The sequence below is a fragment of the Monodelphis domestica genome, chromosome 2, assembly GCF_027887165.1.
Source record: "Monodelphis domestica isolate mMonDom1 chromosome 2, mMonDom1.pri, whole genome shotgun sequence".
Classification (NCBI taxonomy): domain Eukaryota; kingdom Metazoa; phylum Chordata; class Mammalia; order Didelphimorphia; family Didelphidae; genus Monodelphis; species Monodelphis domestica.
Genome location: NC_077228.1, coordinates 171,670,448 through 171,690,080, shown reverse-complemented (window position 1 = coordinate 171,690,080; position 19,633 = coordinate 171,670,448). Strand labels below are relative to the sequence as shown.

Genomic DNA, 19,633 nt, shown 5'->3' with positions numbered 1-19,633 from the left:
CGGGAAGCAACTCTGGGTCACGCCCCCAGGGATCGCCCATTGCGGGGGTTAGCTGAGAAGCCGCTGGCCTGAAACCAGGCCCACGGGGCGGGATCCGGAATGTGGGGTGGGGCCTAGGCTAGGGGTGGGGACTACGTCCTGGGGCGGAGCTTCGGCTAAGGTCAGAGCTGTAAGTCCAGCTGGAGCGGGGCGGGGCCTCGGCTGGGTTCAGGCGCTGGGCGCCGGCCCAAGGGGGAGGAGCTGGGATCCATAGGTGGGGCTTAGCCTGGGGTCAGAACGGGGAGCGCGGCCTAAAGGGCGGGGTTATTACGAGGGCGGGGCTACTACGGGGGCGGGGCCGGGCCTGGGAGAGGCGCCGGGCGGCCTCCACCAAGTGATCTTAGCAAAGCCGGCGCCTTCCCTGCCACTGCTGCTGCCGCAGCCTCAGTGCCCCAGCACCTGCTGCCCTCGTTCGGCCCCGGGCACCACTGCCATGCGGCTGGCGCTGCTCTGGGCACTGGGGCTCCTGGGTGCCGGGAGTCCTATGCCCTCGAGGACCCTTTTGGACACAGGTGAGCCCGGCCTGGGGAGCCCTCGGAAAGGAAACTTGGGGCGACGGAGTCCGAGGGTGCAGGGTGCGAAAGGAGGACTAGGGGAGTCAAAAAGGCCATAGAAGGACTCCTAGCAGGAATCTATCCCATCCTGCATCCCCTGTCCTGGAGGCCAGGGACTAGGCGGGGGCGGGATATTGACGCACAGACCGGAGCTCAGCGGTGGGGAGACGGAACTCTAGGGGTGACACCAGTTTCCGGGGGCCAATTCAGATGCCTGTGTCCCCAAATTCCTTCTCCGCCCCCCACCCTTGATTGGGCCATCAAGAGATGGCCCCTGGTACCAGGCACACATTCGGGACTTCCCCATTCTTTCTAATCAGCGATCGCAGGGATGAAAGTCATCATCTACCTCCCCTCTCTAAGACTAGACAAACCGTCATCCCCCTACCCCCACTTCCGCGAATAAGGACAAGTTGGCCATACTGGCCTGGACCGGGGTCAGTAGGCATCTATATGGCCAAAAGCACTAGCAAACGGCCTGGAGTGGAGAACTCCCTTTCCCAAACTGTAGAGCCAAGGGGAGTGGGTGGGTCTCCAAGTGTCAGAATAAAGTGTGCCACCAAAGTTTAGGGAACCAGGAGGGGGAGCAAGAAGAGGAGCATGAAGGAAGGACCTGATGCCTCTTAGAACTTTCACTTCCTATTCCATGTCTTAGACTGGGGGTGGGTGGGGGGAGACTACTGAGGGGGTGGAGTGTCCGGAGGAGAGAGGTCCATTGTGTATGGAGGGGAGTGTGGAGAGGAAACTAAGACTGTAGCTGCATCGGGTGTGCCTGCTGTGGGCATGAAGGGGGTGTTTGGGGAGGAGGTGGGAGTGTTTGCTCAGCCGCCCAGAGAAGGGTGTTTCCTTCCAAGATGCCACAGGGGGAAGAGAAAGGGAGGGGAGGTGGGCACTGGGCCACCCTGGTGGCTGCGACCATTGCCTGGGAGAAGGGGGAGGTGCCTGCCTGACTCAATGAGTGTTCCTTCTAGGGAAGGGGGATGGGACTATGAAAATTAAGAGGGGAATGGGGGGGCTGTACTGGGGAGAGAAAACAGGCAAAGAATATGAGAGGGACTCTGAGGAGGTAATGGTAGTGGCAAAGAGATTTTGAGGGCCACCTCAGTCTTTATTTTTATATGTTTCAGCATGCATTGGGAGTCCCTTTTCCCAAAACAAAAAAGGTCCTCAGAGAGTCATGTTAAGGGCCCAGAAATAAGGAGCAGCTAGGTGGTTCAGCCGGCAGAGCCCCAGGCCTGGATTCAGAAGGACCTGAATTCAAATTTGGCCTCAGACACTTCTAACAACCCTAGTTAGTGACTTAACTCAAGTCACTTAACCAAACTGCCTAGCCTTTACCCCTCTTCTGCCTTAGAATTGAAACTAAGGCAGAAAATAAGGATTTAAAAATTAAGAGCCCAGGGTCAGCTGGGTAGCTCAGGTAATTAAGAACCAGGCCTAGAGATGGGAGGTCTTGGGTTCAAATGTGACCTCAAACACTTCCCAGCAGTGTGACCCTGAGCAAGTCACTTGACCCTTGGAACCAATGTGGCAAGGGTTTCTAAAAAAGAAAAAAATTAAGAGCCTAGGAATAGGAGGTATTAACAAGAACCCCTGTAATCCTCCAAACCTTAGGGCCTAGGGTTTCTTTGCTTCACATTTTGAGGATGCTATTTGGTGCTGCAGGTCAAATGGGAGAGCAACTCCCACTGCCAGAGGAACTGCCTAGAAGGTACCCAGAGCCCCAGATTCTTCAGGGCAACCTCACCCTCAACCTCTCAGAAGCACTCCAGGTAAAATGTCCCTGTTCTCATCTTTTTCTCTCTGCCCTTCTTAGAATGTAGACTGGGTCATACAAGCTTGGATTCCTTCTCTGTGCAAATGAATTTTTCCTATTAGATTTGGAATCAGGAAGCTCTTGCATTTGAATCTCTGATTTGACACTTAATAGCTGTGACCTTAGGTGAGTCACCTAACTTCTCTGAGGCTCAGTTTACCCTTCTGGAAAATGAAGATAATAAAATTACATCACCTACCTCACAGTTGTTAAAAGGAAAAACTGCAAAGCTGAAATTTATTATTTTATTATTTCTGCCTACTCCCTTTTGAAATTTCTTGCCTGAGCCCCTCAGCTTTTTTCTAATGACCAATTTCATTTAAGGATACCTCTACCCTCTACCCATGAAACACATCTGTTTTCCTGCTTCTACCCCTCACCCTTAAACTCCATCTCCACAAGAAAGTGTTCTAACTCAAAACTTATGCTCTCATCTATTCAGTACCCCCACCCTTCAGCCCCCTTCCTATATGGTACTGTCCAGGACCCCAGGGGAAACTTAGAGAGGAGGGGCTTCTCACTGCATCCCCCACCCCAAAGCTGAGTCAGAGGAAGGGCTGGGGCCGGGAATGGGTCCTCCTTACCATTTCCTCTTTGGGCAGGAAGCCAAGAAGGGGGCGGCTTAGACACCTCCTTTGACCCCTATATGCCCCCCCTAAACAATGATCCCAGCCAGGTGGGGCTTCCTGATCTCTCCTTTGGGACTTCCCTGCCCCAATCCTTATGATCTCACCTTCAGAACTCCCTAGAGAGCCTGAGTCCTTCTGGCTTTTGGGGAGTTGGTGAGATAGCAGGGAATGCTAAGTGGGTGATAGTTTCTTCCTCTACAGGACAGTGTCCCGGAGAAATTACTGATCAAACTAGAGCTGGATGGTAAGAGCCACATCTTGGAGCTGCAACAGAATGGGTGAGTGCCCCAGAGAGGATCCTGGACAGGCAATGGCCAGTGTATAGCACTCCAAAGGGTGACAGCTCCCGTCACTGCCATTAGCTGCTGGGCCACTCTCTCCTCAGCAGAAGGTGATATTGACTATGCCATCTTTTCCTTATTGCGGCCTCTAGGGAGCTGGTCCCAGACACCCCAACCCTTGTGTGGTACCAGTCTGATGGCTCCCTGGTGGTAAATGAGGGAGATACTCTGGTGAGTTAGCCCTAATGTGCCAGGGTTATTGACTATTCAGGGAGTAAGTGGTTCCCTAAGGATAAATTTCCCTGGAGGAAGTGGAAAGAGGGTGCCTTTTCTGGGTCAGCAAGGTGGGTATTTTTTAAACCCACACCTTCTTAATAGCATTTCTAAGGCAGAAGAGCAGCAAGGGCTAGGCATTTGGAGTTATGACTTGCCTAGGGTCACATAGCGAGGAAGTGTTTGATGTTAGATTTGAATCCAGCTCTTCCCAACTTCAGATGTGGCACTCTCTCCACTATGCCACCTAGCTGGCCTGGCAGGGTCGATTTTTGTGAGTACTCTCAGTGACTTTCTCTCAGATCCTCATTAGGTTTGACTCTCTGCCACAGGAGAATTGCTGCTACCAAGGGACAGTACAGGACCACCCAGACTCCTGGGCCTCTGTTTGCATTTGCTCTGGACTCAGGTAGAATGGCAGATGTGGGGAGAGAAAACAAGTGAGCTTGAGGAGCTGAAAGATCATCCTGAATTCCTTCTCTCCCCAGAGGGCTGGTTGTTCTATCCCCAGAGAAAGTCTATACCTTAGATCCAGGACCATGGGGAGGTACCCATATCTCCAAGATAGAAGATGTTCACCCAAAAGGAGGCACCTGTGCCCTGAAGCCAGGCCCTCATGTGCTCACCCAGGCACAGTCCGAGCTCAAGCTGGACCTGCATCATCTATATCGGGTAAGACTTAAGTGGAAGTGGGTAACAAGGTGACTCAGTGACTTTAGAGTCAAGCCTAGAGGAGGGAGGTCCTGGGTTCAAATTTGACATCAGATACTTCCTAGCTGTGTGACCCTGAGCAAGTCACTTAACCGCCATTGCCTAGTCCTTAGTTCTTCTGCTTTGGAACCAATACAAAGTATTGATTATAAATCAGAAGGTAAGGGGTTTTAAAAAAAAGACAAGTAGAAGTTGGACGTTTTGCCTACACATAATATGGTCCTCCACATACATTGGGCATTTAATAAGTGCTCACTGAGCAAATATGAATAATATGGAAATAGGTCTTGATCAATGACACATGTTAAACCCAGTGTGCGCCCCCAGAACATGAGTCTTGTAACCATGGGAAAATATTCTAAATCATCTAATTAAAGAAAACTCTCAAAAAAAATAAATAACTGCTCACTGAATTGAACTAGATTACTGACTACCGTTGACCCTTCTTTCTCTCTCCCCTCTCTCCCTTCCAACCAGAGTAAACGGGATGTGGTGTCAGAGACCAAGTTTGTGGAGCTGGTGATTGTGGCTGACCACCAGGAGGTAAGGACTTTGGTACCTGAGCCCTACTGTGCCTATCTCGTGGTGCCTTTCACAGAAGTACCTTTCCCTTCCTTCTTGAACAGGCCCAGAGATATCCAGACCTCCATCAGCTGCAGACCCGCATGCTAGAAGTGGCCAACCAGGTGGATGCGGTGAGTTTCCAAAGAGGGCGGACAGGGCGAGCCTGGTACCTCTGGCCTAGGCACAAGGCAGTATAGAGGGCCTGACCGTGCTTCCCGATTAGTTCTTCAGGCCCCTGAATGTACGGGTGGCACTGGTGGGTGTGGAGGTCTGGAGCCAGAAGGACATGATCGCCATGGACAGAGATGCAGGCATCACCCTGGACCGCTTCCTCCGCTGGCGTCAGGCAGAGCTGCTCCCTCAACTGCCCCACGACAGTGCCCAGCTGGTCACGTAAGGGCCCTCCTCCTTCCTCCATTGTTCTGACAACAGCCCTCCTGTCAGGATGGGACTGCTTGATGCCCTTGGAGGGTTCCAGCCTTTGACCCCTCCCTCCCCTTAGGACCAACCTGTTTCTGAACTCTTCGGTGGGCATGGCGGTACAGGGCTCCATCTGCTCCCCAAGCCTCTCGGGGGGTGTGAATGTGGTGAGTTTTCCTGGACCTCTCTCGGACCCTTCTCCCTCCCTCCTCAGGAGCAATTCAATTCGGTCTGACTGAGCTGTTCACTTTTAGTGCACGTGTGGGACTGTGCAGAGAACTGAATCTGCAGCCAGGACCCAGGTGCAAATGTCCCCTCTCGGACTCGCCCGAGGTGTGACGGCACTTCCTTGGCCCCTTAGTTGCCTTACCTATAAAATGAGCAGGTTGGACCAAAGAGGTGGGCGAATGATAGTCCCTCTGTTTTTGTAAAGTGGGGTGTGTATTTTTAAAGAACATTTCATTGCGTTTAAAAATGTAAAAAACACCCCTGATGTTTTTTGGCCTTACAAAAACATGCGGCAAGCCGTGGGGTATAAGGATAAAAATGAATAATAATAATAATAGCTAACAATTACATAGCTCTCCCTTTGTGCCAGGCACTGTGCGGAACACTTTCAATTATTGTCTCCTTTGATCCTCACAACTGTGGGCAGTAAGTGCTATTGTTCCCCTTCTCCCCCCAGTTTTACAGAGGGTACATGACTTGCCCAGGGTTGCACAGCTAGTAAGTTGTCTGAGGTCCCATCTGCACTGAGCTCTTCCTGACTCCCAGCCCAGAAGCCTATCCATGGGGCCACCCAGACGCCCCAGGAACTTGTAGAACCTTGAACTAGATGGTCTCTGGCCCCCGCTGGCCCAGCATGGATGCTCTCGGGGAGGCGGGGGAGGTATGAGATATGGGCCCTGTCTTCATGGAGTTTACAGTCCATTTGGAGAACCAGAGAAAAAACAGAAGGATGCCGACCACAGCACCGAGTCAAGGCCTGGGCCCAACTAGGGCCTTACCACATACGCGCCCTGTGGTCTTGGGTAAGGGATTTCCTCTCCCTGGGCTCCATTGCTACATCCTCGTCTTGTGACACTGGGTAAGGGATTTCGTTTCCCTCCAGTCACTGCCCTCATGTGTAAAGTGGGGAGAGAGGGATTTGTTGGATCCGCTGATCTCTGCAACCCCTTCCAACTCTCATGCTGTTGGTGATGTACCGACCCTGATGTTCTGTGGGCTAAGGCCCCTTCCAGCTCTGATGTTCTAAAAGCCACCCCCAAATGAACTGGTCACACAGTCGGGAGAACACAAAACGTGAGAAGGCTTCAAGAAGAAGGTGGGAAGGCTCCGTGGAGAGAGAGAGCCAGGCCTAGAGTTGGGAAGGCCTGAATTCAAATCTAGCCTCAGATACTTCCTAGCTGTGTGACCCTGGGAGAGTCATTTAACTCCATCAGCCTAGCCCTTGCACCCTTCCGGCTTAGAGTTGTTATTAAGACAGACAATAAGGGTTTAAATTTTTTTAAAGAAGGTGGGACTGGGTCTAATTTCTCTCCCAAGACGTCTTCCTCCAATTTCTAAGTGAACAATAAGTCAAAATTTCAGAGTGATCTCTGACCTCTATACCCTGAGCTTATAAGTTCACCTGTCTACCCTGACTCCTTCTCCTAGGACCACTCAGTGAGCATCCTGGGGGTGGCATCCACCATGGCCCATGAGCTGGGCCATAGCCTGGGCCTGGCACATGATCCCCCAGGAGGCAACTGCCCGTGCCCAGGCCAGCCCCCTGCCAAGAGCTGTATCATGGAGGCTGCCACAGCGTGAGTGACACCCTTCTCTCCAAACCTGGGCTGGAGGAAGGACCCTGGGTGTGGGATGGGGCTAGTGGAAAGGGCTCCCCTTCACCAGGGTCCCCTTTTTCTCCATCCTAGGTTCCTGCCTGGTCTGAGCTTCAGTACCTGCAGCAAAGAGGCTTTGGAAAAGGCCCTTCTGAGGGGAGCAGGCAGCTGCCTCTTTTCTCGGCCGCCACAGCTGGCCCCTCGTCCCCCTCGCTGTGGGAACTTATTTGTGGAGCCTGGAGAGCAGTGTGACTGTGGCTTCTGGGAGGTGAGGGGATCCCACCCTCCCTTCCCTACTTGGGGCTCCTCCATCGTCACTCCTTGGTTTTCAGTCCTCTGCCCCTGCCTTCTGATTCTGGACCTTAAGCTGTGCGCCCCACAACTTCAGGTTGACTCTCTTCCATCCTCATCTGGGCTCTCTCCCTTCTCGATTCCATGCCTAGGAATGCTCTGATCCCTGCTGTAATGCCTCCAGCTGCCAGCTGATGCCTGGAGCTCACTGTGCTTCCGATGGTCTCTGCTGTCAAGCCTGCCAGGTATGGGTGGGGTTGGGCCTGGCACAGACAGGATGAGCTGAGTGTGGCTCGGGGGGGTAGTGATGCTCCTAGTGACAGACGATGGAGAAATGGCTTCAGGGTGGAAGGGTCTGTCCTCTGACCGGTGCCCTCTCTCTCTACAGTTTCGCCCAGTGGGATGGCTATGCCGCCCAGCACGGGGAGACTGTGATCTGCCTGAGTTCTGCTCAGGAGACAGCGGCCAATGCCCCTCGGACGTCAGCCTGGGGGATGGTGAGCCCTGTGCAGGGGGCAAAGCTGTCTGTGCTGCTGGGCACTGTGCCTCTTATGTTGCCCAGTGCCAGGCACTATGGGGTCCTGGTGCCCGTCCTGCAACCCCTTTCTGTCTCCAAGCTGCCAACACTAGAGGAGATAGCTTTGGGAATTGTGGGAAACAGAATAATGGCAGTTATGTGCCTTGTGCCCCTCGGTGAGTGAGTATTCCCCAACCCTGGGCTCTATTCCTTCATCTCTCCTTCTTGACCTTTGGCCCTCCGACGATCCCTTCTCCCCCTTTCACCTTATGATTACCAGTTCCCTCCCTTCCCCTGACTCTCTAGCCCCTCCCCCATAGAGATGCCAGCTGTGGGCAACTCCAGTGCCAAGGTGGTGGTGCCCACCCCCTATTGGGCACTGCTCAAGATACACTCACAGAGACGGTTGAGGTCAACGGAACACGCCAGACCTGCCGATGGACACACCTAGACTTGGGCAGTGATGTGGCGCAGCCCTTTCTGGCCCTGATGGGCACTACTTGTGCCCCTGGCCAGGTGAGTGAGCCAGACAGATTCCTGCCCAGAGATACATTAGGCCAGATAACGTTTGAAATCTCTTTCAATGCTGAGATTCTGCGAAATGTTAAAGGAAGCTGACAGAAAAACTTGTGGGCCCTAAAGCGAGGGTGTAGAATCCTGACCAGTCTATGCCTTCCTCCTTCTCCATCCCTGGCAGGTATGCATTGACCAGCGGTGCCAGCCATCGGTCCTTCTTGGGGCAGAGGAGTGTCGCAATAAGTGCCATGGGCATGGGGTGAGCAGAGGGCAGCGTGCGCATCCTAGACTTCTTCTGACCCCCCAGAGCAGACTGCGGGGCAACCTTAAGGGGACTGTGGGGGTGGCACACCTGGATTCCCTTCCTCTTTGGTTCCAGCTTTGTGTACTCTTGTCCCCACAAATCTCTCTTTGCTTGACCCCCACAAAAGTTCTTATGGTTGGTTTTGACTCTTTTTTAAGGCCATACTTTCATTCTAAGCTGCTCCTGTTTTAACATTTCCTGAAGCTGGCATAACACTGGGGAGAATATTTCCTGGGTGCCCATTCTCCCCCAAACACCTTCAGAGGCAGCTAGGTAAAACAGCAGATAGAGCCATGGGTCTGGAGGAAGGAAAACCTCGATTCAGATCCTACCTCAGACACTTATTAACTCTGAGATCCTGGCTTGGTCACCTAACTTCTCAGTCCTCAACTATAAAATGGGGACAATAATAGCACCTATTTCCCAAGATCGTTGTGTGAGGATCAAAGGAGAGGATATTTGCAAAGTACCTGCTCCATTTTAGGTGCTTAATACATGCTCATTTGGGGGCATCTGGGTGACTCAGTTGATAGAGCTGGGCCTAGAGATGGGAGGTTCTGGGTTCAAATCCAACCTCAGACATTTCCTAACTGTATCCCTGGGCAAGTCACTTACCCTGAACTGCTTAGCCCTAATTGTTCTTCTGCCTTGGAACCAATACACAGATTGATTCAAAGACGGAAGGGAAGGGTTTAAAAACAAACAAGCATGCTTGTTTCCATTCTTTCTTTTCCTTTTCTGTGTCAGGTCTGCAACAGCAATGGGCATTGCCACTGTGACCAGGGCTGGGCACCACCTGATTGCTCAAACCAAGGCTTTGGGGGCAGTGTGGACAGTGGGGCTCTGGGCCAGAAGCCTAAAGGTACTCACTGGAAGTGGGGGCCCACGAGGGGTGGGAAGGAACAAAGGGACTGATACTCATCACGCCCTCATTTCTTATAGCCAGTGGTGGCCTGACTGCAGCACTGCTCCTCAGTCTCCTCCTCCTGGCACTACTGATGCTTCTTGGCGCTTGCTACTGGCACCGTACCCACCTACGAAGAAGGCTTTGCCAGTTCAAGGGGACCAGTTCCCAGTATAGGTTGGTCCCACACCTGTAGGCTCCTCTAAAGGCTCTGGCCCTGAGCCTTCACGCCCTCCTGTCTTCGTCCCTTCCCTTCCCCACCCTGACCCAGCTCCCGGTGCCTCTCCCATCCTCCTCAAGTATCTCCCCCTTTTCTCTGTTCCCCTCACCCCTTACAGGGACACAGCAGAAGCCCAAGTGCGGTTTCTCCATGGGGGTGTCTGTGCCAATGGTTACAGGTAAGCAGGGCCCTTTCCTCAATCTAGACTAGGTAGCCCCTGCCTCAGGCTGGTCCTTCTCTGCTCCTTGGTGACAGGATGCTCTCCATGCAGCCCTCTTTGGTTTCCAAGGCTTTCACAAAGGGTTAACTTTCTCAAGCAAGGTATCTGCTACCTGAATGGTAGATAAGAGAGTCCGAACTGCCTTCCTCTCCACCTACCACAGGACATCCCCACACGGCCCCCCCGAGCGCCCAGGACCACCTCAGAGGACCCAGGCAACAGAACTCCATCTGATGCCCAGCACCAAGGTGAGTTCCTCGTCCCTGTCAAGGGAAGGGCAGGGAGATTCAGCTACTCAGCCAGATGCCCCGCTGTGTTACCCTCCCCTCCGAGACCCTCAAGGAGATTCTTAGTGCCTATTTCAGCAGGTTCTGGATGTTCTGAGAGTGGCCGACACTGCCCTGATGCCAAATGGCCAGCTCCAAGGAGGTTGAGGAATCATATCCTACCTGGGGTGGGAAACCTAAGATGGGTGACCAATGGAAGTGTTGATTGGCACAACTCGTTAATTGAGATGAGGGTGTTGTGCCTGCTACTCATTGACACTTCAGTGATGCCACCCCGGATCTGGAGGCCCAGATGCCCTCCGACTGCAGGATTGGGTAAAAGAAATTGGCACTGCTTGGGGCCCCACGTGCACAGGACCAACATCAGAGAGCCCGATAAGTGTCCCTGGATCCCGGAATGCACTCGAATCGAGATTCTTCAGCGTGTGTGGGGGGTTGCATGCCCACAGCCTGGCACCCCCACTCTTGAATGCGGCTGAGTAATTGCATGATTCCCCTCTGTCCTAAGGTCCTGGCTGCCGCACCATGGGGACTAACCCCTCTTATTTTTACCACAGCCCCAGCACCTCTGACTGTAACGCTGATGCTGCCTCCCCCACTGTGTCTCTTCTTCCACCCCCTCTGCCCTCTCTCCGTGCCCTCTGCTTCTCCTGCTCTTTCCGCAGTCTGGCGCTCTTGGTCACCCTGACCCCCCTTCCCGGCCGCTCCCGCCGGACCCTGTGCCCAAGAGAATACAGGTAAATCTGAGCCAGGGGCAAGGTCCAGCCCAGGGTGGGCACAGGGGCGTGGCGCTTAGAGAGCCTCAACTTCTGCCCTGGTACAGGAGGAACTAGAGCTGAGGAAGGCTTCTCCCCTCCCCGACAGAAGGGCCTTTGGGTGGGCAACCCTTAAGGCAATGGGAAGAGTCCGGGGCTCCTAATTTGGTCTCTACCGCCATCTGGTGGTGTGTTATGGCACTGCCGCCTACCTGCCCTCCAATGATTGAATGACACCCCTTTCTCATTCTCCACTGCTCTACTACCCCAACCCCCTAGTGCCAAACTATGCCCTGCATGGATCCTCGCCCTGTGCATGTGCCCATCCTAGCCTGAGGCTGCATGCTAGCATGGACCCCTTTCGAGGGAAGCCTCTAAACGCCATACCCCCACAACCAGCGCACGCCCACTTTCCATGCACTTCTTCCTCACGGGCACTACTCTTTCTGTCCAGGCTGCACTGACTGACCGGCCCAACCCCCCCACCCGCCCGCTACCGGCGGACCCAGTGGTGAGGAGCCCACAGGTAACGGTGTGGGGGTGGGCATAGCCCCTCCCGCCTCCTGGGCTGCAGCACTGATGGCCTGTGGCAGTGGTTGCTGGGGCAAGGTGCCCCCTGGTGCCCCTGGGGTACAGGGCCAGGCCCTTCCCTAGTCAAGGAGGAACCATTGCAGCAGTAGGTTTGTTTGGAGATGGTGGGTGACCACTTGGGGCCATTCTCCAGGCACATTCTGCTTTCTCCCTCAGGTTCAGGGACCTGTTAAACCCCCACCTCCAAGGAAGCCATTGCCCTCCTACCCCCAGGGACCCTCTGAAGATAGTTCCGTGTCCCTGGGCATGCCCTCACCTTCTAGGTAAGTGAGGGGAGGAGTTGAGGATGAGGAAAATGTAAATAATGTAAAAAGGTGTCCACACTCTCCCCTTTTCTTCTTCCCCCTCCTTTATCCCAAGACCTGCTCCTCCACCCCCAACGGCCTCTGGGGCAGCTCTCCGAGTCTGACTTCATCCTGGGACGGTGAGACCACTGAGAAGTCACTGTGGGCCTCCATTTCGCCGGATCCAACTTTAGGAGCCTGTGGATAGTGGAGACCTGCCTGTTCTGCTAAGACTGAGAAGCCTCGAGCCCAGAGCCGAGGAGAAGCATTCTTATGGCACTATTAGGGTTCCTGAAGGTTAAGCACGAGATGGAACCCTGCACTGTAGACTCTGGGATGGGGGGAAGGCAGGGAGAAAGACCAGGAATAGAGGGGGTGGGAGTGGGTCCGGCGCTGCTAGGGCTCAGCTGCAATAAACTGAGACCTGGAAGTGCCTTCCTCCCTTCGAGCCTCTGTTGCAGTCCAGGACGGGGGAATTTGAAAGTTCCCGCTCCGGCCACCAGAGGACGATGCTGCCCCGGCCGGAGAATGTCTCCGGGAAAAGGCGAGGGGGGGGGAGAGAAGGAGCTGGTTTTCTTCGCTTGCCTCCACCTGTCTGAGGTGGAATTCGGACGACGGGGTCGGCGATTTGCCTCAACACAGCCTACACGGGCTTGGCCTGATGCTTCAACCCTTTCCCTGTCCTTCCCAATTGTGCCACTGGGAATGATATCACGATATAACTATATTGCCCTGGAGCTCGCACCCGAGGCTGTCCAGTTGCCCGGGTAATGGCCCAAGGTGCCCGTACTGTTCTTTGTCCGTCGACATCCCCCAAGTAGAAGTCTTCGAATAAGGGAGAGACTAGTTGGGCCAGAGTTCTCAGAAGCCTGGAGGCGGGGCGGGGCGGGGCGAGGCGGCTCCCACGGTCCCGGGGCAGCGCACCTGCCTCCCCCCGTCCTCCCGCCCCTTCCCGAGGGCTCGTGAACAAAGGTGCTTTGTACCGAGCCGCTGACACCTCCTCGTTACACCAAAGTGGGGACGGGGGCCACTGACACCCATACACACACACACCTTCCTGATTTGAGTAAGGGGGTGGGGGTGTAGATCAGATGCTACCTCGGGGCTCAAAGACTCCACCTGGAGCCCAGCAAAGAAGGGGTGTGGGTAATGACCGAAGGCCTCGAGTTGGGACTCCCCTCCCCCAAGAAGCTGAAAGCTTTGATTCTGGTTCTCTCCGTCCTATAAGCAGTCTTCCCTAAGTGCCTCTCCAGGCAGTTCTCTAGCCGTCCCAACACACACACACAGACACAGACACACACACACACACACACACACACACACACTCCCCCAAGAAACCTTATAACTCAGCCTAGTTGGGGGCGTGCCTGGAGAACCTGCGGCTAGTGAAGGGTTAACCCGGAGTTGGTCGGATTAGGTGGAGCTGTCTCCTTATTGGTGGAAAGTTATCCGGGGCGTGGCCTCTCATTCTATTCTGCCCCCCCTCCCGTCATTCCCTCCCTCCCCCCATGTCCCCCCCCCCCCAACTCCGGTCTACTTTGTACCTTCCTCGCCCTGACTCCGGAGCCCGGCCAAACCGAGCCGGGCCAGACCAGACCCGGGGGCGATGCGGCTTCTGCCTCTGCTGCGGACAGTCCTCTGGGCCTCGCTCCTCGGGTCCCCGCTCCGGGGGGGGTCCAGCCTCCGCCACGCCGTCTACTGGAACTCCAGTAACCCCAGGTAGCCGGAACCAACCGGGCTTAGCCAAGCCGGGCCAGCTCGCCTCCAGGACAGGGCGTGCACCCTCCATTCCCTCCTCTCCATTCCCCGCCTGGGCCGGACAGCCGCGCGCTAGGGCTCCTTTGTTTGAGCTGGTTGTGGGGGGGAGGGGCGAGGCTCGCCCCCATCACCGCCAGCACCCCCGCCCCAGTAACCCTGGCCCCCACGTGAGGGGGGGCGGGAGGAGGTAAAGCCCTGGGGTGGGATCCAGGCACAAGTTCTGGGGGCTGAGGGGGGGCTCGATCTCCCAGATTTCAGGCCCCGCCCCCCTTGCTCGCCCCTTAATTCGACCCCCCCAACCTCTCCCTTGCCCCAGAGATTTCGCTGTATAGAGAAAAAGGGAAGAGGACTGGGGTGCTCAGACTATATTGTGTATGTGTTCGTGTGAAAGAATGTATCTGCCTCCGACCCTTTTAAGTTTCTCCCTCTGTCTCCTAGTCGAACTACATCTCTCTTGAGTTGTTTCCATCGCTCCCGTTTATTAATTTTCTGTAGTTGTATGGCTGGCTGTCTCTCTTCTTATACCTCTCCATCCGTACCTCTCTAGAGCTTTTTTCAGACTCTGCTTCCTTTGTTTCTCTGGGAGTCTGTCTTGCTTTTCCCCATCCTTATATCTGTCACTTTGGAATTCCAACAGGTCAACTTGGCCCTACCTAAGCCTCCACTTTGGAGTAGGTAGGAGCTTGTGAGGATTGGTTCCTACCCTTTGAAGGGCCAGGGGACCCTAAAACAACTTGAATGGGCCAGAGGGAAAGGTAGTGGGAGGTCTGGGGAGGGGAGGGGAGTCAGCCAGACAGGAAGGACAAACATCCTGGGTGGTATCTACTGAATGAGACCCCCTCCCCCATGTTGGTCACTACCCAATCTGTGGCACAGTGTTTCCCTATGTTTCTGTTACAGGTCAAGGTCCGAAGGTCTGCCTTTGCCAGCCTCTGTTTTCATCTCCCATCTCTGTCTCTCCCTACTTCAGTCACTGTGTGGTTTTATACATCTCTCTTTCCTTTTCTGTTTGTTTGTTTTGGTTTTTTCCCTGCCTCTGCAAAGGAAAGCAGCTTGATGCTTAATTTGGGGGCTTTTAGACTTTGAGTGCATGTTTGGGCATATATAGTAGGTAATCCTGCTCAGAAGGGAGATTATGCCCTTTGGGAGAGGGAGGTCTGGCCATTAGAGAAACCCCTGAATCTTACATATTTCTTAGCTTTCTTTCCCTGAGAGTTCCCTGTCATTCATCCTAAAGCCCTAATGCCTGATTCATGCCCACAGGCTGCTGCGAGGAGACGCAGCAGTGGAGCTGGGCCTCAACGATTATCTGGACATCTTCTGTCCACACTATGAGGGCCCAGGGCCACCTGAAGGCCCTGAGACTTTTGCTCTTTTCATGGTGGACATGGATGGCTACGAGACATGTCAAGCTGAGGGTGCAGGAGCTTTCAAGCGCTGGGAATGCGCTCGACCTTTTGCTCCATTTGGCCCAGTCCGATTCTCAGAGAAAATCCAGCGCTTCACACCTTTCTCATTGGGTTTTGAATTCCTGCCAGGAGAAACCTACTACTATATTTGTAAGTAAAATGGAGGGACCTTGGTGAGCAGACTGTGGGACTTAGAACTGAGGGAACCAGACCTAGTCTTCCCACCTCAATGCCTCACAGCATCCAGGCCCTAGGAGAAGAGCCTAGGAAGGAGAAAAGAGGCCTAAACTGAGTGCAGTGGGGATGGGGAAGAAGAGTTTGGGAGTAAATGAATAGCCTAAGGAAAGGGTAGTGAAGGAATATAGGTAAATGAGTAAGAAGGGGAGATCCACAAGTGAAATAAAAGAAGTCAAGGGAAAGGTTCTAGATAGTTTGTGGTGAGAAGAAAAGAGACATTAATGAGCTCCATATTTTGAGAAGGAGACTGATAAATAGAAGAGCCAGAGAGAGAGAGAGAGAGAGAGAGAGAGAGAGAGAGAGAGAGGGAGGGAGGGAGAGAGGGAGAGAGAGGGAGAGGAGCTTGGGAGTCTGAAGCAGTCAAAAAGCATGAACAAATTTTTTCCCCACCTGCCTGTTTATTTACCAATAGCTGTCCCAACCCCAGAAAGCTCTGGCCAGTGTCTGAGGCTACAAGTGTCAGTGTGTTGCAAAGAAACCAGTAAGTGTGTTGATGGGTGAGTGTGGGAAATGCCTCCAATGGGTAGCAGGGTATTATGGGGGGGGGGGTGAGGGGACTGTTGAATGATCCCTGGGAATGAAGTTGTCTGGGGAACTGGAACCCATCTCTGGCTTCTTTTTCCCCAGCTGAAAAGCCAACCACAGTACCTCCTTTTGTGCTTCGACAGGGGAATGGGGTCTCCAGGGGTAAGTACAAAGATATGACAAGACCTCTGGGCCCTATTTGGTGCAGTCTTGGGCACTTGTGCCAGCCTCTGGCTAAACTAGAGGGTTGGGTTATACTGGTTAAGAAGACTTATAGTGATGATTGTCTTTGAAGGATCTGATGAACTGATAGGAGGTTGAAGAGGTAGCAAGATAAAAATGTGTAAACAGAGGGGAAATCCATGAAGGATTGTCTACAGAGTAAAAATAGACTTGGTGGCTAGAGACCACGGTTCAAAATCTGTGTGATTTTGATCTGTGTGTGACCTGAAGTCAATCTTTCTATTGGTTGAACCTCATTTTCCTCATTTGTAAAATGGAAATAACACTATTTACAAGTATCTTCAATACTTGTAAAGAAACCTTTAGACCTTAAAGTGCTAAATGATTTTATGATTTACTGTTATTGTTAGTTTGACACACTCATTCTATAGATAAGAAAACTCAGATAGAATCATGAAGTGTCACAATCTTCAACAAGGAGCAGAATTATAACTGGGAGGAATAGGAAGAGAAGATGGGTTTGAGCAGAATCACCCCTCCAAACTCTCTCCCTCTGTCTTTGTGTTACAGAGTCCTTGGGTCCAGGTGGGGGAAGCACACCAGCGTGGCAAGGAGGCCGGTCCCCAAGCCCCCTCTGCCTCCTCTTGCTTCTGTTGCCACTTCTTCGACTCCTTCGGGGACTCTAAGACTAGCCCTAACCCTACTCCACTCTTGGCTATTACCCCCAAATTTAGCCTCAGAGGGGGTCAGTGTTTGGGGGATGAGTTATTCCAGGGTTGAAAGGCTCCAGGACTATAATACCCTGCTCTGGGTATGGAGTTATCCCTCTTGATATTTGGGGGATAGGATTGGAGTTAGCTGGTGCTATCCCCACAATTTCTGAGTACATGGACTGGTACCTGGACAATTGCTGAGACTGGACCAATTCCTGGATTCACATGGAAGTGAAATGCTATTATTCTCAACAATTGGCCATGGCGCCCTTCTCTCTTCAGACTGGAATTTTTTTCTGGAAAAATAAACCAAACTCCAATCCTGGAGAAGGAGGACAAGACACCTAGGTTCCCTGCAGCTTCAAGATTTCTACTAGTCTTGAAGTAAAGGGATCTCTCCTAGCCCTGGTCAACCATCTCACTGATCCTCCAGGTGCTCCCCAGGACTCTACCTTGTTCTCCACCTGAGAACTCTCTTGTGTCTTCTGGGAAGACGAACTTGATATGAGATTGATTTTCATTTATTTGTATTTTTATAAGTATCTGGACTCAACCTTCAATAAACCACCTCCCCCCTCCCCTTCTTATACACCACACCCTTCTGCCCTCTGGCTTCTTCCCTACTGCCAGAACCCCAGTGTCTTGGACTCCCACCTTGGCACAGGCTGACCCCATGCCAGCTGTGCTCAAGTGGTCTGTGCCAGCCCTTGGTGGGCACCCCACTGGGCCTGGATGGGATAGGTGCCAATAGCAGCTGTGGAGGTTGGCACCTCTCTCTCCACCTCCTCCCCCGACCCCAGCTTCCTGTGAGTGTGAAGGGGGTGGAAGAGGCCACAGATGCTCCTGTAATGCTGGAGCTGTTTGGGACATTGGCTAGGCATTAGGGAGTCACTGAGGCCTGAGCTCCCATTTGGGGAAGGATCAGGGGGCTAAAGGAAGGCTGCAATTCATAATGTCTAGGCCTAGGAAAACTATAGTGTCCCTCCTCCTTTCCCTGAGGGCATCTGGGGCGTAGGTCTGGTCTGAAATTGTGAAGGGTAGGGTCAAATCAAAGCCTTCCACTAGCGCGGTCCCCTTTGTTCTCAGCTTTTATAGGACCACGGGTATGAAACCTTGGTGGGAGGACCCCACAGCTTCCCGGCCTCCCCCCACCCCCAGTCATTGCCCTCCGGACTAGAGGAAGATTCTGCCCATTCTCCACCACTCTCCCACTCCCTTCTCCCCTCCACCTGCACGGGTCTCCCAGGCCCTTGGCACTCCTCCCCAGCCTTTCCTGGCATAGTGCCAGGCTGCTTGGCTTGGAACCCGAGATCGATAAGTGGATGTTGTGCTGATTAGCTGGGGCCTGGCTGCTGCAGCTAGAGAAAGCGTGTGAACATGGGGCGGGGCTCGAAGATATGGGGGGTGGGGTGGGGGCACCCACTGTAGACCGGCACAGTCAGAAATTCACCTCGCTCCGAGCCACACACACTTCAGCCGCCCCTCCCCTCCCGGTCAGACACCTGGGTCTATCCCCCGAGAAATCAATGTGGGGGCAGGGCGGGAGCGCCCAAGGAACAGCTGTCTCCCGCCTCCTCCCCACAAGACCACTCGGCACTCACAGCACTCACGCCGCTATCGTGGCTTTGTGTTAATTCGATTGCTCCGACCCGAGGCTGGGAGAATGGCACCACCAGGGCAGACACAGACACAGACAGACCCAGCCGGCCCTGCCCTCCCTGCCCCAGCGCACCTAGGCCTTGTTCTGAGTGTGTGCATGCGCGCGCCCGCGCCTGCGCGTGTCTTGAGGTGTCACTGCCTGCAAATGGTTGTGGCTTCTTTGCATTAGTGTGAATGCGACTTTGCATGTGTACCCCATTTATTTCCCTCTCGATCCTATCCCTTACCCCGTTCGCTCTTTTGCTGAACAAGAAGGGCTTTTTGGAGTGGGCTGGAGAAAACAGAACGAGCTTGAAGCTCCAGTGCCGGGTTCGAGTCTCTTTCCTCCTGCAGTTAGAGAAGAGCTAGGGAGGATGTCTAGGCATTGCCATGGCAACGCTTCCCTCTCTCTCTCTCTCTCTCTCTCTCTCTCTCTCTCTCTCTCTCTCTCTCTCTCTCCTTCCCTTCCCTCCCTCCCTTTCTGAGGTTCCCCCTCCCACGACGCCTCTCAGGCAGAGGTTATGAGGGGAGGGATGGAATGGGGGGACTGGATCACTGGCTCCCTGGTCCCTGGCAAACTCCGGGCCAGGAGTGGATTTAGAGATTGTCCTATTCTCCGCCAGGCTCGCAGCGGGGGAGGGGCGAGAGGTGGAGGTGCCCTGATCCAGAGATGCAGGCTGTCCATACCAAGCAGGAACGCTCGTACTCTCGATAGCTCGTTCCCGCCAGGTCCGGGGCTCGAGTGGGGAGAACAAGAACACATGTGCGGACGAGACTCAGGGACACGATCAAACAAACACACTTGGGCTCTTCGGACGCACATTGACACACAGGAACCTACACATCTACAAATTCAGGCAGGCACAACTCCTAGCAAAATGGTGCTGGCCCAAAGACACCCTGCCCGTCCCTCCTGCCTTCCCTCCACCCCCATGGGTGAGTCGGCTCCTTCACACAGATAATGTTCAGGGCCTGAATTTGAGCTGGGGGTGGCAATGGGAGGGAGGGTGGGGAGAGGGATCCTCTGAGGGTGAGTGCATGGGAAAGGGGAAGGCATAAGAACTGCCAATACCAGTACACACTAGCTCCCTGCTTTTCTTTCCCTCCACAAATTGAGGGCCCCCCAATTTCCCTTTTCCCTTGGGTCACCCAGCTGCTAGGGGAACAGAGT

At 53.8% G+C, this 19,633-nt stretch overlaps 2 protein-coding genes across 7 annotated transcripts; both read left to right on the top strand.

The window, feature by feature from the left end:
* Positions 1–202: 202 nt before the first annotated feature.
* Positions 203–12,429, top strand: ADAM15 (ADAM metallopeptidase domain 15). 6 transcript variants are annotated; one of them, XM_007482016.3, is made up of 24 exons: positions 203–551; positions 2,259–2,365; positions 3,240–3,316; positions 3,472–3,550; positions 3,925–4,001; positions 4,081–4,264; positions 4,781–4,846; positions 4,930–4,998; positions 5,091–5,260; positions 5,370–5,454; positions 6,944–7,092; positions 7,204–7,378; positions 7,554–7,646; positions 7,790–8,094; positions 8,239–8,434; positions 8,616–8,693; positions 9,486–9,600; positions 9,681–9,819; positions 9,981–10,040; positions 10,246–10,330; positions 11,035–11,106; positions 11,579–11,635; positions 11,872–11,978; positions 12,076–12,429. In XM_007482016.3, the coding sequence occupies exons 1-24, from the start codon at positions 473–475 to the stop codon at positions 12,122–12,124; spliced, it is 2,673 nt and encodes an 890-aa protein (XP_007482078.2). In that variant the 5' UTR covers positions 203–472; the 3' UTR covers positions 12,125–12,429. The 6 variants fall into 6 exon arrangements, with proteins under 6 accessions (XP_007482078.2, XP_007482077.2, XP_007482079.2 ...); XM_007482015.3 differs by having other exon boundaries at positions 11,579–11,650; XM_007482017.3 differs by lacking the exon at positions 11,579–11,635.
* A 1,072-nt stretch (positions 12,430–13,501) lies between these two features.
* EFNA4 (ephrin A4) lies at positions 13,502–17,418 on the top strand. Its single transcript, XM_001373683.4, has 5 exons — positions 13,502–13,718; positions 15,021–15,316; positions 15,816–15,884; positions 16,031–16,090; positions 16,682–17,418. The coding sequence occupies exons 1-5, from the start codon at positions 13,606–13,608 to the stop codon at positions 16,795–16,797; spliced, it is 654 nt and encodes a 217-aa protein (XP_001373720.2). The 5' UTR covers positions 13,502–13,605; the 3' UTR covers positions 16,798–17,418.
* The last annotated feature ends 2,215 nt before the right edge of the window (positions 17,419–19,633 follow it).

Bases quoted from the DNA above. Each gene is read 5' to 3' on its own strand.
- EFNA4 (XM_001373683.4), top strand. From the start codon at position 13,606: ATGCGGCTTCTGCCTCTGCTGCGGACAGTCCTCTGGGCCTCGCTCCTC. The intron at 13,719-15,020 runs GTAGCCGGAACC...TCATGCCCACAG, and splicing joins TGGAACTCCAGTAACCCCAG to GCTGCTGCGAGGAGACGCAG. The intron at 15,317-15,815 runs GTAAGTAAAATG...ATTTACCAATAG, and splicing joins AGAAACCTACTACTATATTT to CTGTCCCAACCCCAGAAAGC.
- ADAM15 (XM_007482015.3), top strand. From the start codon at position 473: ATGCGGCTGGCGCTGCTCTGGGCACTGGGGCTCCTGGGTGCCGGGAGT. The intron at 3,317-3,471 runs GTGAGTGCCCCA...TGCGGCCTCTAG, and splicing joins TTGGAGCTGCAACAGAATGG to GGAGCTGGTCCCAGACACCC. The intron at 7,379-7,553 runs GTGAGGGGATCC...TTCCATGCCTAG, and splicing joins GTGACTGTGGCTTCTGGGAG to GAATGCTCTGATCCCTGCTG.